General features: G+C 66.7%; 5 protein-coding genes across 5 annotated transcripts; 1 reads left to right on the top strand and 4 right to left on the bottom strand.

Moving 5' to 3' along the window:
* Positions 1-3,396: 3,396 nt before the first annotated feature.
* V1510DRAFT_410067 (uncharacterized protein) lies at positions 3,397-6,913 on the bottom strand. The gene has a single exon (XM_066932661.1). The coding sequence runs from the start codon at positions 6,760-6,762 to the stop codon at positions 3,562-3,564; it is 3,201 nt and encodes a 1,066-aa protein (XP_066791460.1). The 5' UTR covers positions 6,763-6,913; the 3' UTR covers positions 3,397-3,561.
* Positions 6,914-7,429: 516 nt separating this feature from the next.
* V1510DRAFT_410066 (ubiquitin-2 like Rad60 SUMO-like-domain-containing protein) lies at positions 7,430-8,964 on the top strand. The gene has a single exon (XM_066932660.1). It carries the CDS (start codon positions 7,675-7,677, stop codon positions 8,908-8,910), a length of 1,236 nt encoding a protein of 411 aa, XP_066791459.1. The 5' UTR covers positions 7,430-7,674; the 3' UTR covers positions 8,911-8,964.
* V1510DRAFT_410065 (nucleophile aminohydrolase) lies at positions 8,809-9,799 on the bottom strand. The gene has a single exon (XM_066932659.1). The coding sequence runs from the start codon at positions 9,667-9,669 to the stop codon at positions 8,944-8,946; it is 726 nt and encodes a 241-aa protein (XP_066791458.1). The 5' UTR covers positions 9,670-9,799; the 3' UTR covers positions 8,809-8,943.
* A 245-nt stretch (positions 9,800-10,044) lies between these two features.
* On the bottom strand, positions 10,045-11,858 carry V1510DRAFT_410064 (uncharacterized protein). The gene has a single exon (XM_066932658.1). The coding sequence runs from the start codon at positions 11,721-11,723 to the stop codon at positions 10,416-10,418; it is 1,308 nt and encodes a 435-aa protein (XP_066791457.1). The 5' UTR covers positions 11,724-11,858; the 3' UTR covers positions 10,045-10,415.
* Positions 11,859-12,777: 919 nt separating this feature from the next.
* Positions 12,778-14,202, bottom strand: V1510DRAFT_410062 (major facilitator superfamily domain-containing protein). The gene has a single exon (XM_066932657.1). It carries the CDS (start codon positions 14,186-14,188, stop codon positions 12,848-12,850), a length of 1,341 nt encoding a protein of 446 aa, XP_066791456.1. The 5' UTR covers positions 14,189-14,202; the 3' UTR covers positions 12,778-12,847.
* Between the last annotated feature and the right edge of the window lie 1,145 nt (positions 14,203-15,347).

Genomic DNA, 15,347 nt, shown 5'->3' with positions numbered 1-15,347 from the left:
AGGCTGCTTGCAGGCGCGGGCCGGCGTCCGCAGGCGGCTGCAGGTGCCTGCAGGCGCATGCAAGCGGGCGCCGGCGGGCGGCTGGCGGCGCGCCAGCGCCGCGGCTCAAGGGCCCTGCTGACGGTTGTGGACGGCCATCCGCGGCCGCGGGAGGGCTTGGGAGCGACGCCCGCGGCCACCGGTAGCCTAGCGCGCATGCAATTCGCTACGGACGGCTAGTGGGAGCGCTAGCGCGGTAGAACGTTGAATAGCGCCGCGCTGGGCTGGGCGCTGCACGGCCGACGCATTATCGACGCAAGCACGACGTAGCACGCTACTAGTGCACTGCATGCGGCTACTAAGTATATGAAATGCGCGGCTGCTGTATGGCCGGTCTCTGGCGGCTGGTTTGGGCACAGACGGGCGGTAATTGCCTCGACGCGGACGCTACGTCAGGCTAGCGCGCCTGGGACGTGCAGTAGCGCATGTGCTCGGGGCTAGCGTGGCGACACAGCCGCGGCACGGTGCGGCTGCTGCGGCTGCAACTGTCGCGCGCCCCGCGGCCTGTGCCCCCGGGCCCTAGCCCCTGCGCTCGACCAATCGCGCACGCGGCCGCCAGCGCCGGCTCGCCCTGCCTGGCCAAACTCTGGCCTGCATTTTGTGCCCTTACCCAGTCTCGGAGGCCACTAGTGGTACCCGTCGCGGCCACTTTGCCGTTTAGAGTTGGTGAGCGTGCAATACCTTTGACCCCATTCGGCGGTCGTGCAGTTGGGCACGGCCGACCCGCGGCCAGCGCCGGTGGCGGCCGCGCGGTGGCGGCGGCCCCGGCAGAAGTCGGCGCTGGCGGCGGCCGTGCGTGGCACAGAGGCGGATGCGCGCGCAGCGCGCAGAGGCTGGCGTAGGCACGGCTGCGGTGCCGGTCGGAAGTCGAGCGCCCCCAAGGGATCGCGATCGCAGGGCTCTGAGGCGCCGCAAACCCCGAGGCACCAGCGCTGCCGCCGCCGCCGCCGTCGGCCCGCCGTCCGTCGACTCGGCCTTGTCGTCACGTTACCGGCCGGCGCGGTCGAGCGGCCGATGCGGCCGACAGCCTGGTCTTCTGACCGGCGCTGTCCGCGCGGTCCGCGCGGCTGGCGCGCGGGACGGCGGCTGGGCGCGCTGCGGGCGCTACCGTCGCTGTGGAAACGCCCCCTGATCCAGCACCCTGGAACTGGCTGGCGGCCGCGGCCGCGGCCCCCGCCTCTTCCGGCCGGCACGTCCGCGCCCGTCGCTTTGTCCGTCGCTAGACCCGCCCGCCTCCAGCCCGTCGCGACCCGCTAGCCGGTCGCGCTGTCGTCATAACAGCCATAGGCCGTGCTGTAGCGCGCGGCCACTCGCATACGCTCGCGGTGGCGTGTGATTTACCGGCGACCTGCCCCGGCCGCTGCAGCGCCTGTCTGGCCCGTCCGGTGTCGTCCGGCCCAGGCTAAGGCAGCCTAGTCGAGCCGGGACAAGGCCACAGACGCGACAGTACCTGCACCCCTGTCTTCGTCCAAAACAGGCCGGCAAACCGAAGATCGCTGCTGGAGAGGCTACCCCAGCCTAGACAGATTCTACCGCTATTCTGCGGCCCCGCCTAGCGGCTTGTTTGTTGGCCGGCTGTCGCCGGCCGCAAACGGCGCCGCCGCCGCCTGGCCAGGGTCTAACGCGGGTCGTACGCTCAAGGTGGCAGTTCAAACCCGGACGCCTCCGGCGGCACTAATCGCATGGCGTCTGTTGCTTATTTCCCCGGCCCGCCATTCGCCAGGCCGGTAGCGTCTGCCGGCTTGGCCCGCCGTGCGGCGTCCCGCGTGGCCGCCCGCGTGCCAGGCCGCGTAGCCCCTGCCGCCGGTGGGCGGCGCTGGCCTGTGTCGCCGGCGGCAGCCCCGTGACGGCGCGCGGGCGTCGGCTCGCGCAGCGGCGGTCAGGCCGTCCGCCTCACGTACCGTACGCTATGCGCACAGCCGCTGCAGCTCTCGGGTCCCACTCTGCTAGGCTGTTAGGCGCGCCCGGCAGGCTGCACGTCGCCGCGAGCCCGGCGGGCTGTCTGCAGCCTGTCCGCGTTAGCAGCTCACGTGCGGCCGCGCCTGCGGCGCGAGGCGGGCTCGCTTGGTGGCTGCGCCGGCGCAATGGTCGCGCCGGTTGCGTTTCATCCGCCACGAACTGGCGCCCCGAACCGGTAAGCGGCTGGCTGGCGCGGCGCGGCGTCTGCGCGTGGTTCACCGGTCTCGCGGCGCCCGTCGGGCGCCGGCCGGCGACATGCGTCGGCAGCGAGCGAGCGCCGGCCTCACGCTCGTGCGGACCGCCGGGCCGCCGGTGAGGACAAGGCCGGGGCCGACGGGCGCGGTCGGGCACGCGTGTCGGACCAGCGCGACAGATCCGGCGGCGAGGAGCGGTCCGGCCGGCTGTTCCGACCCGTGTCTCCCGCTCGCCGTCGTCTGGGATGACTCGGTTGGGCGCTGGCGGATGGGCTGCGTCGCGTCTGTCCCAGGGCCGACCGGGTGTGCAGCGCGCGCGCACTCTGTGGCTAGCGCGGCCGGCCGTCGGTGTGCGCTGGCAACTGTTCTCTGCAGGAACGGTCCTACGAGACCCCGATTGCCGTGTCAGCCGGCCGCCGGTGGGAGCTGGTCACAGAGACACAAGGGTCTAGCTCACGCTGACGCCACGGCTGCCCGTTTCACGCAAAGTGCTGCGTGAGTACCGAGGACATGGCACTCTACGGCTGAGCCTGCATGCCGCTACCGTGGACTCACTTGATCCAGTATAGTGCCCGCAATTTGTCTCAGGTGTGCAGTAGTACGGTACCGGCGCCTTGGGCGTACATGGCCGTCTAGCGCATGCGCGTGCTATACGCGTGGATGCAGTAGTGTGCCGTAGGGCGCCCGTGTATGCGCGCTTGTTGCGGCACTGCGATCGCCACGGCACCGCCGCCGCGGACGATCCGCAGGGACGGCTGTCGCCGCGTCCACCCAGCCCGGCGCGCTGCGCCGTGACGTGGCACCGGGTGGGACGGCGGCGCCGGGCCGCGGTCCGGCCGTCGCAGCCAACGCGCGGAGGCCGCGGCGGCCTGCGGCCGGCTGCGCGCGACGCGGGCATGCCGTGCGCGCCGCACGCGCAGGGCCTGCCGACCGTCGTCCAGATCGGCCACCGCGCATGCATGTAGTCACGTTCTGTCTCCACCTGGCGTCTTGGCTGAGACGGCCTGTTGTCGCAGCGGCCGGAGTCGTTGCCGGCGCCGCGTCGGCTGCGGGCTGCGGGCTACGCGGTCACAAGCGGCTGCCGGCCGGCGGTCCGGGGGCAAGGGATCGGTAAGGGCCGGGCTACGCTGCGGGATGGGCGCAGGGCGTGCGGCGCGGCCGCGCCGCACAGCGTGCGGCTCGTGCGGCTCGCCGGCGCCCAGTCTAGCAAAAATCTCTATGATACCTCCAGCTATAGACCAAAACTCTCAAATCACAGAATTACACCCACTAGGAGCTAACAAAACGTAAATCAGACATAATTATGACACAAGGCCGGCCCCGCCACGGGCGTCGGCCGGCCGTTTTAAAGCAGAAACAAAGCCCCGACTCACGCCGTCAAGTCATCTCCAAACCCATAATCCAGATAATCAAACAGATTGACCTCCTGCCAGACCTCGACCAGGCCGTTGCCGTTCTTGGTCACGGCGGCCCAGCGGGGCCGGTACTGGTCGAGCTCGTCCAGGGCCGGGATCTTGCCGTACTGCCACTCGGCGTACTGGCAGCCCACGAAGGCCTTGAAGTACTCGTACTCGTCGGCGTCCACCTCCTCGTCCTCGTCCTTGAGCTTGTACTGCAGGTGGACGGTGAACGGGGCGTAGAAGTCGAGCTTGTAGAGCGAGATCTGCTCGATGCCGGTCGGGTACGAGACCGCGTACGGCTCGTAGTACTCGTCCACAAGAGTGTCAAAGTCGGTGTAGTTGGTGTAGTTGGTCGAGACCGAGACGGCGACGACCTTGTACTTGGGCTCGTAGTCGTCGTCGGCAAGGGCGTCGACCGTGGCGTTGGCGAACGTGGTGTTGGTGCCGTTGAAGGGCGCGAAGCCGGTGAAGGTGAAGGGGTCGAACGGCTTGCTGTCGAAGCGCACGACGCAGGTGCGGCTGTCGTTGGCGAAGATCGTCAGCGTGGCGTTGTAGTACGGCTCGGTGTCGGCGACAGCAAGGTCGCGGGCGGCCAGCGTGGCCGGCGCGAGCCAGACGGCGGGGTCGGCGGGCGCGGGCGCCGCGTACGTGTCGTTGTCGGTGCAGTTGCCCGTGCAGTTGAACGGCAGCACCTGGACCCACTCGGTCACGTAGCCGTCGGTCACGTTCGGGTACAGGCCCGGGTACTGGCAGCGCTCGACGGTGCGCGCGGACGACGGGTGGCAGTAGATGTGGTCGTAGAACGTCGAGGGCAGGTCCTCGGCGATGTGGCGCGTGTAGGGCGACAGGCCCGTCAGGGTGACGACCGCGCCGGCGTCCAGGTTGTCGAGGTCGATCTGCTGGATGAACGAGACCTTGAGCGGGTCCTCGGCCGAGAACGGGAAGAGGAAGACCGAGGCCAGGAAGGTGCCGGTGAAGGTCAGGACGAGCACGAACGCGACCACGAAGTGGATCCGGTGGATGAACGGCAGGATCGGCAGCATCAGCAGGATGATGAAGACAAACACGGTCAGGTACACGTTGTACACGGCCGGGCCGCCCTCCTGCAGGGTCTGGTGGACGGCGTCGATGGCCATGAAGCCGATCTGGGACGTCAGGAAGACCGAGAACGGCACGAGGATGAGGAACTCAAACAGCCACGCGTAGTCCTCGCGCTTGGCCATCTTGGACGCGAAGCTGCGCGTCAGCGTGGCGTGGTCGTCGCCCAGCAGCGGCGAGTCGTCCGACCCGCCGTCCTCGTCCTCGTCGCCGTGCTCGCTGTGCGGCGCGATGTTGTCGATGTCGTTCTCGTGCGAGTCCAGGTACGCGTTGGCCACGGACGTCTCGCCGCGGCCGGACGCGGCCGTGGCCATGAAGTACATGGGCTCGGCCGGCTCGAAGTAGACGGCGATGATGTCGAGGAGCAGCGCGAACGAGACGCCGATGAAGTTGAACGTGATCCAGTACAGGCCGGTGCCGTCCATCATGTTCTCCATCACGTTGGCGTACACGAGCACGACCCACCAGCCCGCGAAGAGCTCGAGCAGGACCTTGAGCTTCTGGTGGCGGACGGGGTGGACGCGGTCGGCCGTGGCCAGCACAAAGTAGTTGAGCACAAAGTAGAGCGAGAAGATGGCGATGAACGGCACGCCCGTGTGGCTGTAGAAGATCAGGCCGTTGGCGTACTGCAGGCCGACGAGCACGCCGAAGGTGATGCCCGTCGACAGCACGAGCGAGACCGGGAAGCGGGCCCAGCCGCGGCGGCCGAGGTGCAGCTTGCGGCTCTTGGCCAGGCCGAAGAGCAGCAGGAAGAGGATGATCGGCGAGACCACGAGCATGACCGTGTCGACGATGAAGAACGTGTTGACGGGCGCCACAAACAGCGCCGAGCCAAACAGGTCGAAGAACACGGCCTGGCTCTTGGAGCCGTTCTCGAGCCCGCGGTCGTTGGCCATCGAGTCCACGGTCGCGATCGACGTCGTCAGCATGTGCTCGACCGAGCCGCGCGTGGTGCCCTGGATCGAGTCGCCCTTGGTGTGGTACACGGCCCGCGGCGAGTAGAAGGCCACGTCCAGGCCGCGCAGGCCGTGGTCCTCGTACGCGCGGTAGTCGGTCTCGCTGCGGATCACGCCCTGGTGGAAGCCCTGCTGCAGGACCGAGTTGGCGTGCGGCGTCGGCGCCGCCGAGTAGTGCGACGCCACGCCGTAGTCGGACGCGCGGAAGAGCACGGCGCGGCCGCCCGCGCCGGTGCCCTCGAGGTTGTAGAACGTGCTCGGCAGCGACGACCACGGGTGGAAGAAGAAGGCCTCGGCGCCGAGCAGCCCGAACTCCTCGGCGTTGTTGAAGTTGAAGATGATCGTGCGCAGCGGCGGCGCGGCCGCGTACGCGTAGTGCTCGAGCATGGCCAGCATGACCACGATGCCGGTGCCGTCGTCGGTCGTGCCGTACGCGGTCGAGACCGAGTCGAAGTGCGCCGACACCAGCACCGCCGGCAGGTTCGGGTCCGAGCCGACGACCTTGACGAGCACGTTGTTGCTCTCAAAGTAGATGACCTTGCCGGCCTTGTTCGAGCTGTTCCAGATGTCGGGCTGCAGGAACGTCACGTTGGCCTGCCCGGCGTAGCCGTAGTAGTCGTCCAGCTCGACGCGGCCGGGCGTCGACCCGTTGTAGATCTCAAACGTGCGGTTGACGAGGTACTCGTGCACGTAGTCGTTCGCGTGCGAGTTGTACGGGTGCAGGTCCTTGGACACGATCTGCAGGTCGCTCCACGCCGTCTCCACGGCCAGCGAGCCCGATCCGGGCGCCGCGGCCAGCGCCGCGGCCGACGACGTCTGGGGGTTGGAGAACTGCACCACGTACGTCGTGATCAGCAGCGCGGCGTACGTCGCCACGGCCAGCGCCGTCACCGGCAGCGGCCGAAACGCGAAGCACGCCTGCGCGAACTTCTTGGGCGACAGGTTCCGCCACCATTTCTTGGACGCCGACGTGCGCGCGGCGAAGTTGGACGACAGCGACGAGTGGTAGTTGTGACTGTGGCGGTCCTGGTCTTGCCGGCTGTGCCAGAACCGGAACGGCTTGCGGACCGACGACGCCGACGAGATCGACGGCGGCGAGGACGAGCGCGCGGGCATCCTACCTGGAGCTGATCGACGGGGCGGGGGAAAATATTTGACGTCGAGAGAGAGCTGCGAAGAAATGCAGGCTGCCCGCTGCGTATATTCGCCCGCCGGCTGCGGTGCTTGCCCCCAAACGAGGGCCGGGGCTAGGACGATGGCGTTTTTTGCGCCTACCCGAAAGAGTTGGGTGGAGCCTCGATAGCGCTGGCTGTGGCCGAGGGCCGGGTGGGGTGACACGCTGGCTGCTGACGATAAGACGCGGCCGGCGCTGATTGGCGGGCGCGGTTAGTCAGCGCGCCGCACGCGTTAGTCAGCCGCCGCACCGCGCGCCTGGCGCCGCGCGCCGGTCCCCTGGGTCAGCTCAGCGCGGGCGCGCGCTAGGGCCTGCGGCCTGCCGGGCTGCGGCTGGTGGGAGGCGGGACAGGGGCAGTCTGCGCCGCACGTCGTGCGGCGCACGCGCCTGCCCGGGCGGCCGTTGGGCCGTTGGCGTCGGCGGCGGCGGCGGAGGGCAGGCCGGCGGGCGCCGGAGGCAGGAGCGCAGAGAGCGCGGCTCCCGCGGCCGGCAGCCGAGGCCGGGGGCCGCAAGCAGGAGCCGCATTCCGTGCGGCTCGTGGCCTCGCGTCCGGCGCGCCGCAGCCGGCACACGCGTCTACTGCGGCTATATGCCGCACTGTGTGCGGCTTATAACCGCATATAACCGCATATAACCGCATGTAGCCCATATAACCGCAGTAGCCGCACCGCCCGCGCCCACCGCCAGCCCGTCTCGACCACCTGCCGCCCTCTACGTCCTGGCCCGCTGCGACCCCGGCCCCAGGCCGCAGCCGTCGCTATCAGGTAAGGGCACGAACTCCCAACGTCAAATTTGTTCCATAGTTAAGCACATCTCCACCCACCGCGAATCGACGCGCCGACAGCGGCATCACGATGGATCCGGCCGAGCCGAGCTCGGAGGCGATCGCGGCGCTCGCGCGGCGGCGGCTGCTCGAGATGGACGAGGATTCGTTCTTCATGCGGCCGAGCAGCGGCGCAAAGAAGAAGAAAAAAGAGTCCGAGGACGGCAAGAAGAAGCACCGCGACGGCGAGGAGCGCAGGAAAAAGCACCGCGACAAGGCCGACAAGGAGCGCAAGCCCAAGGACAAGCGCAGCCGGCACCGCAGCCACGACGGCGCCGCGGCGTCGTCAACGCCGGACGTGGAGCCCGCCGCTGTGGACGCGCCGGCCGCGTCCAAAGCGGTCGCGCGGCAGCCGTCGCTGACGCCGCCGCCCGAGCTGACGGCCACGGAGCTGCAGAGCCTGACCAAGTCGATGCTGTCGCCGCCGCCGGCGCCGCGCAGCGCCGAGCTGTACGACCTGGGCCGCAAGGAGGCCGACGAGGGCGACGACCTGTTCCCGGAGCTGGCGGCGCGGGCGCGCCAACTGGTGCAGAAAAAGGAGTACGTGGTCAACGTGCTGATCCAGACGGACATTCCGTCGCCGCTGCCCGAGGGCAGCGACGCGCCGGGCGTGCTCGGCGGCGACAGCGCCGGCAAGGTGCCGCCGCAGCTGTTCAAGGTGTGGAACAACATGGCGTTTGGCAAGCTCAAGGCGGCGTGGCTGCGCAACTCGGGCTTCCGCAACCGCGAGGACATGGACATGATTGTGTTTGCGTGGCACGTCACGTTCGGCCGGCAGCGCAAGAGCCGGCTGGTCAAGATCTACGACGAGACCACGCCCGGGCTGCTGCTGGGCAAGGAGGCCGGCGAGCTCGTGCGGTTCGGCGACGACGACGAGCCGAACCAGCTCGTGGTCGAGGCCATGTACACGATGGACTACGACCTCGTGGTGGACTCGTACGAGCAGGAGCCGGCCGAGGGCGGCGGGCTGGAGCAGCAGATCAACGCGGCCGAGCCGGCGCCGGAGCCGGCGCCGGAGCCCGAGCCGGAGCCCGAGGACGGCTACCGGCTGACGCTGCAGTCGGCCGCGTACGCGCCGCTGAACCTGCTCGTCCGGCCGGACTCGAAGATCGCGCGGATCGCGGACCACTTCCGCAAGAAACACGGCCTGGCCGCGTCCGCCACCGTCCGGCTCGTCTTCGACGACGAGACGCTCAACCCCGGCGACACGGTCGCCGACACCGAGCTCGAGGACGACGTCACGATCGACGTGCACGTGCAGGTCTAGTTGCGTGTATTGAGTGAATGTAGATACAAGATGCTAGTCGCGCTTGAGCGGGAAGTACTCTTTCCGCACGCCGTCCTTGGTCACGATCAGGATCTCCAGGCCGTCGCCGACGTGGATGTGGCGCTCGGTGGCCGAGCTGAAGGCGTCGCGCACGAGCTTGAGCACCTCGTCGAGCTCGAGGTACGTCGTCGCCCGCGCGTGGAACTCGCCGTCGGCGTCGCGCACGCTCTGGTTCTTGAAGTTGACCTGGTTGTCCAGGAACGGCATGATCAGGCTCGCCGCGGCGCCGCCCGCGCGGCACTGCTCGCGCTCGTAGCTGCCGACCGGGTCGAACGAGTACACCGCGCCGCGGCCCTCGTCGTCCAGGCCGGCGATGATCGTGTGCACGTAGTACGGGAAGAACCGCTTGCCGTACAGCATCGTCTGCACCAGCCGCGCGCACGACTTGACCTTGAGCTTCTTGTCGCTGTTGGCGTAGTGGTACCACTTGATGCGCTGCTCAAGGCGCCGCGTCAGCGCGCTGCCGTCGGCGGCAAACCCGTTGGCCGAGATCACAATGTCGTCCGGCAGCTCGATCACCTTGGGCTGGTACCGCGAGTTGATCGAGTACCCGGTCGTGTGCCGGGTGTCGCCGGCGAGCACGGCGAAGTCCTTGCCGGCGATGCCCAGGATCGTGCCGCCGTTGTCGGTGTACGGGTTGAACTGGTGCTCGATCGGCGCCGACTTCGTCGGCATCTGGACGGACGCTTCGGAGTACATCTTGTAGTCTGCGACCTCGATAGCTCTGCACGGGTCTGCGGCGGACGGATGCCTGCGGATGACTGATGGGGCGTGCGAGTGACGGTGAGGAGAGAGGCGACGTATGGAAGGAGCCCGAACCCAGCGCGTCGCGCCGCGCGGCGTGCGGCTCAGCACGTGACTCGAGCCGCACAGACTGCGGCGCGGGCCGCGGTCGCCAGCAGGCGTGCCGAGGCCTCGGGGGCAGACAGTCGAATAGCCCTGGAAGCAGAGCTCGCCCGGTCCCGACCAAAGGCTCGGCGAAGTTGCTGCAGGCCCTGCGCCGCGCAACGTGCGGCACATAGCCGCCGCACGTGCCCGGCGGCCCGAAGCTACTGAGCAGCCGGCGCTGAATGTGCGCCGCACGGCGTGCGGCTCGCGTCGTGAGCCGCATTGTGTGCGGCTTGTGACCGCGCATTCGCCACCTACTCGCTCTTTGCGCTTCCGCCAACGGGGTTGCCGCCGGGCCCGCAGCAGCCAACGGGCGGCTCAGCGCCGTCGCCGCGCCTCTCAGTCAAAACCATATATTGCCAGTGATATGCTTGCCCCTTGCGGGCCTATAAAAAACAAACGCAGGAAGGAACGTCAACGGGAAGGGCGCAAGCCGCGCGATCCCTAACATAAAAACAATTCAACACGAGTCCCCATATATTCAAAACGCCCATCATATTGATCGTATCCTTCCCAAACCAATAAAAAAACAGTAAAAGTACAGGACATAAAAGCAGCTAGTCGAGCTTGAGACCAGCCATGCGCACGCCGAGGCGCTTGTAGACCTCCTCGGCGGCCTTGATGGCGTCGTCCCAGATGCCCTCCTCATCCTTGGCCTTGCCCTTGGTTTCCTTGTCGGGCTTGGAGGTGATGACCTCGAGGGTGAGCTTCTTGTCACTGTCATCGGCGGCCGCCTCCTCGGCCACGAACGCAGCCTTCTCGAGCTCGGCCAGGTTCTCGGGCACGAGGGTGTTGAAGACCTGCATGTTGCCATTGGACGACGACGAGGTGTTGGGCGCGCTCGTGTCGATGGCGTTGTAGGCCAGCGGCCAGTCGACAGCGTTCGGGTTGGTGTCCTTGCGCGAGTTGAACGTCGGCAGCAGGTTAACGATCCGGGGCGTGATCTTCTGCTGGTGCTTGGCCTGGCCGTCGGCCTGCGCCGCGCCCATGGGCGAGCCCGAGGCGTCGCTCTGCGGCGGCGACTGCAGGTACTGCTGGAACGGGCTCTGGCCGGCAGGCGCCATCAGCGCCGGCACGGCCCCCGGCAGCGCCGCCTCGTACTCGTTCTCGTAGACCGAGCCCGGGGGCGAGGGCGAGACGTACAGCTGCTGCTGGACGAGCAGGTTCTGCAGCGCCTGCGTCAGCTTCTTGTTCTCCTCCTTGAGCACGTCGTTCTCGCTCTTGAGCGACGACGACTCGTTGGACTTGGCCGCGACGAGCGCTTCCAGGTGCGTGATGTACTCCTTGCGCCGCAGCCGGAAGTGCCGCGCCGAGACCTTGTTGCGCAGCTGGCGGCGCTCCTTGGACGAGAGCTTCTTGCCCTCCTCCGAGGCCAGCAGCCGCTCGTCGTCGTCCATGTCTTGCAGCTGCTTCTTGGAGCTGCCGCTGGAGCCCGAGCCGAGCGAGTTGAGGAAGTTCTTGCGCAGGCGGCGCTCCATGTCGTCTTCGTCGTTGTCGCCGTCGACGTCCTCCTCCGAGTAGTTGGACGGCTGCGGCGACGTCAGGATCGACAGCGGGTCCAGGAACGTGGCGCCCTCGCGCGCGGGCGCGTTGGACTGCAGCACGACCGGCGCGGCCGCCGGCGCCCGCAGCAGCCCGGCGCTGCCCATGTCGGACGCAAACAGCGGCAGCGTCGGCAGGCCGGCCGACGCCGGCAGCGGCACCGCGGCCGCCGTCGACGACGCACCGTCGTTCGAGCCCAGCGTGGGCGTGCCCGTCAGAAACGGCGTGTTCGGGAAGAACTGCGACAGCGGCGTCGTGCCCGTCGGCTGGCGCTGGCCGCCCTGCGCCATGTACTGGTTGAGCATATAGTTGTAGTTCTCCATTTGCCCGTCACGGGTCGCAGCAATCACAGGCCGCGTTGTCGTCTGTCTTGGGTGTTCGCTTTGAATGACGTCCTCACGGAGTACACAGGATGTCGAAGGGCGGGACAGGTCGGAAGGGGATTATGAGCGAGAAGACGGAGCGGGCGGAGGATATATAAAAGAGTAATGTGCTCGTTTGCAGAAAATTGGGGCAGGGCAGCTAACGGGACTTGCGGGCATGACTGTCAATAGGCCCGGCCAGGTAGTGCCGCAACCGTCTCATGTTTGGTGCTAAACGTAATGTGGTAATTAAGTGGGTGAAAAGGACGCGCGTCCTGCATTCGCCGGCCGTGGCGGCTCTGCCGCAAGTGCGTAGAAGTTATGCATATAATGCAGGAACGCACCGGGCGTGTGCGATTCCTAATTATAGAAAAATAAAGTAAACTGGCGGGTTCTAGGCACCACACCGGGGGGAAGGCAGAGGCCGGCCGCTAGGCCCGGTAGGGACTGCCGATGGCGAACAAAACGCTGCGCTGGATCCGGAGGGTTAGCGGAGCATGCACGGTGGGAGCAATAGGCGCACCTAGCCCAGATCGGGCACTAGGCTACGGCATTGTTCTAGCGCACTGCAGTTTTCGGCTCTGTCAGGCGAACCTTAGCTCGGCCGCCGGTAACGCCAGGCCGGGTCGCGGAGCGCGGTGGCAAGCTGCGCGACGGGCCGCCGCAGCGGGCGGCCGGTACCGGCGCGGCGGCGCGGTGCCGTGCGTCGCGGCCGCGGCCGCTGGGCCAGGCCGCTGGGGCCGCCGGTCTGACAGCCGTCAGACCGCCAATCGAGGCCGATCTCCGGGCCTGCCGCTTTGGGACTTTGCCCGGCCGTAGCTCAGCGGCTGCCGCGGAGGACGCGCGTGTGCACTATTAATAGCGCCGCTACTGTTTCGTGCCTGGGCTGACAGGGACACTTGGTCGAGGCTCCGGGGCTCTCTGCGGCCAGCCGGCAACGTGCGGCCGCAGAGCCCGCTACCGCGCCGCTAGGCTGCTGCACCAACAGGGCCTGACCCGTGGCCGCGCCCGCATGTAGGAGTGGAACAACAACTTCATTATCTAGACATCTATCCTATCGTGCAAAATTAAACAAACAAAATCGACTAAGCCTTGATCTCCTCGGTCTTCTCGGGGAACTCGGTCGCCGTCGACACAACAACGTCTGACTTGTCGCTCTTCTCGAGGTCCGACAGACTGCTGTCGCGCATCGGCGCCTGGTAGTCGGGCATGTCCTCGATGTTGACCGCCAGACCGTACTTGTTGATGACCTTGCCCTTCTTCTTGTTGTCGTACTTAGACATGAAGTGCAGGAACATGATGCCGCAGCCCTCGAGGAAGATCAGCGCGGTGATGATCTGGTAGCCGCAGTAGTACTTGGGCGCGTCCTGGGTCGGGAAGATGACGACCGGTAACCACGCGTTGATAGCGTACGACAGTGTCGAGCCGACAGCGGGCATCATGCCGCGCAGCTCGGTGTCGTCCTGGAACAGTTCAGCCGACCAGGCCAGCATCATACCCCACAGCGCGTAGCCGACGTTGGGGCAGAAGAAGGCGAACATCTTGGCGCCGGCGGGGATGTTCCAGACAGCCAGCAGCAGGTTGCCGACGAAACACCAGGCCACCGAGTGCATGATAAACGGCCAACGGACTCCGACGCGGTCCGACAGGTTCGCCGAGACATAGCCAGAGACGAGCGACAGAGCGTAGCCGCCCGTAGGGATCAGGTTACGCTTCTGCACCGAGTAGCCAGCAGCTTCGAGGTACAGCGAGAAGTAACCGGTCGTGTCGCAGACGTTGAACAGGATCCACGGCCACAGGAAGCCGTAGATACGCCACGACGTCAGCATGCCGCGGATACGGCTCCAGGTGAGCTTGCGCGGCGGCTTGCGGCCGAGCTGTTCCATGCGCACGTACGAGAACTCCTTCTCGAGCTGAGTCATCCAGACCGCCTTGGTGTTGATGGGGAAATCGGGGATAGAGAAGAAACCGAGCAGGGCGATCGGCAGACCGATGATACCGTCAATGATGAACAGCCACTGCCATCCAGCCATGCCGCCGAGACCGTTCATGTGCTCGTAGACACCGACCTGGATGTATCCGGAGAACATAGAGGCAATGGCCCACGCCATGTCGTAAAGCTCCATGCGCTTGGCAAGCTCGTCGGGGCGGTACCACGAACCGAGGACCATGGCCAGACCGGGGTAGGCCACCGACTCGAAGATGCCGATCAGGAAACGGATACCGTAGATGCCGTGGGCCGACTTGCAGCCGGCGATGGCCATGACCAGACCCGACCAGATGAGCTCGCAGGTCGGGACCCAGATCGACGGACGAATGCGGTTGAGAATGAACTGCGAGGGCACGGCACCGATGAGGTAGCCACAGTTGAAGAAGGTCGTGAACAGGTTACGCTCGTTGCCGTACAGGCTCAGCGCCTCCTTCATGCCCGACACGTACGCGTTCGAGATGTTGGAGTTGTCCAGGGTCTTGATGAAGAACGAGAGCAGACAGTAGAACAGGACGTTGGCGTCAAGCTTCTGCATGTACCGGCGCTCGTTCGGGCCCAGGTTGAAGGTGTCCCAGAACTGGCCGAGGAACTTCATGCCGCGGGAGGGCACATAGCCCTCCTCGTCCATGAACTGGGAGAACTTGGCCTTGACCTCAGCCTCAGTCCAGTCATTGCCCTTGCGCTTGCGGTAGTCGTCAGCAAGCTCGGCCTCAGTGGCCCGCTCGGGCTTAAAGATGTGCTGCAGACCCATAATGTCTATGCAGAGAACAGAAGAGCTGATGGCTGCTGACGGCGAACCACGGCCTATTTATTTACGAGCGCACGCCGGCTGACAGCCCGCCAGACGCTATCGGCGTGTTCCGCGTGCTGCCGATGTGCTACCGATGTGCTGCCGATACGAACGGGGGTCCATACGAACGCCAGGACGGCGAGTACGAGTCTTGGCAGCCTGCTATTTCGCCCAAACAGGGTTTAGGCGACCCAAAGCGTCGGGCCTAGCCTCCAGGTACACGGCTCGATAGCATATCGCGTGTAACCTGCGCGGATTGGGACCCGGTCGCCTGGCGCGGAGCGCACAGGCGCGGCGCTACTCGCCGGCTGTACGCCGATCGTCCGGGCGGGTTGCCTGGTCGGTGGCCTCCGTGCGGACCCTGGCCGCCGTGCTTCCCCTTGTGTCGCGGGCGGGCTTAGACCCGTTCTGCGGCAGCCTCGCCAAACAGTAATAAGGCATGCGACATGACTGAATCAGCGTCTCATTTCGCTGGGGAGCCGGATCTTTGGCTGCAGCCTGATCTGGTCTCGCTAGACTAAAAGTCGTACATTCATGCATGCATATGCATGCGATATGCATAAGCTGATAAGCCTAATAAGAACCTTGTTTGCTTATCAGCCGGATATCGGCTCCACGCGCCAGGGCACGGAGCACGGGCGCGCTCCCGGCGAGCAGCGCGGCCGGGTGCCTGCCGCGCGATGGCAGGGGCGTGCCCCGTGGCCAGCGGCGAGCAGGACGGCCGACCGGCCAGGCCAGCCGCGGGCGCGTTTGCGCCGCCGGCCTTCCAAGCCTTGCCTGGCCCCGTCAAGCTCTCCAAGCAGCG

This window comes from Dipodascopsis tothii (genome assembly GCF_038497935.1).
Source record: "Dipodascopsis tothii strain CBS 759.85 unplaced genomic scaffold V1510scaffold_2, whole genome shotgun sequence".
Lineage (NCBI taxonomy): Eukaryota > Fungi > Ascomycota > Lipomycetes > Lipomycetales > Lipomycetaceae > Neoaidaea > Neoaidaea tothii.
Note: the sequence above shows the minus strand (reverse complement) of the source record. Positions and strands in the feature narration are given on the sequence as shown.

Bases quoted from the DNA above. Each gene is read 5' to 3' on its own strand.
- V1510DRAFT_410067 (XM_066932661.1), bottom strand. From the start codon at position 6,762: ATGCCCGCGCGCTCGTCCTCGCCGCCGTCGATCTCGTCGGCGTCGTCG.
- V1510DRAFT_410066 (XM_066932660.1), top strand. From the start codon at position 7,675: ATGGATCCGGCCGAGCCGAGCTCGGAGGCGATCGCGGCGCTCGCGCGG.
- V1510DRAFT_410065 (XM_066932659.1), bottom strand. From the start codon at position 9,669: ATGTACTCCGAAGCGTCCGTCCAGATGCCGACGAAGTCGGCGCCGATC.
- V1510DRAFT_410062 (XM_066932657.1), bottom strand. From the start codon at position 14,188: ATGAAGGAGGCGCTGAGCCTGTACGGCAACGAGCGTAACCTGTTCACG.
- V1510DRAFT_410064 (XM_066932658.1), bottom strand. From the start codon at position 11,723: ATGGAGAACTACAACTATATGCTCAACCAGTACATGGCGCAGGGCGGC.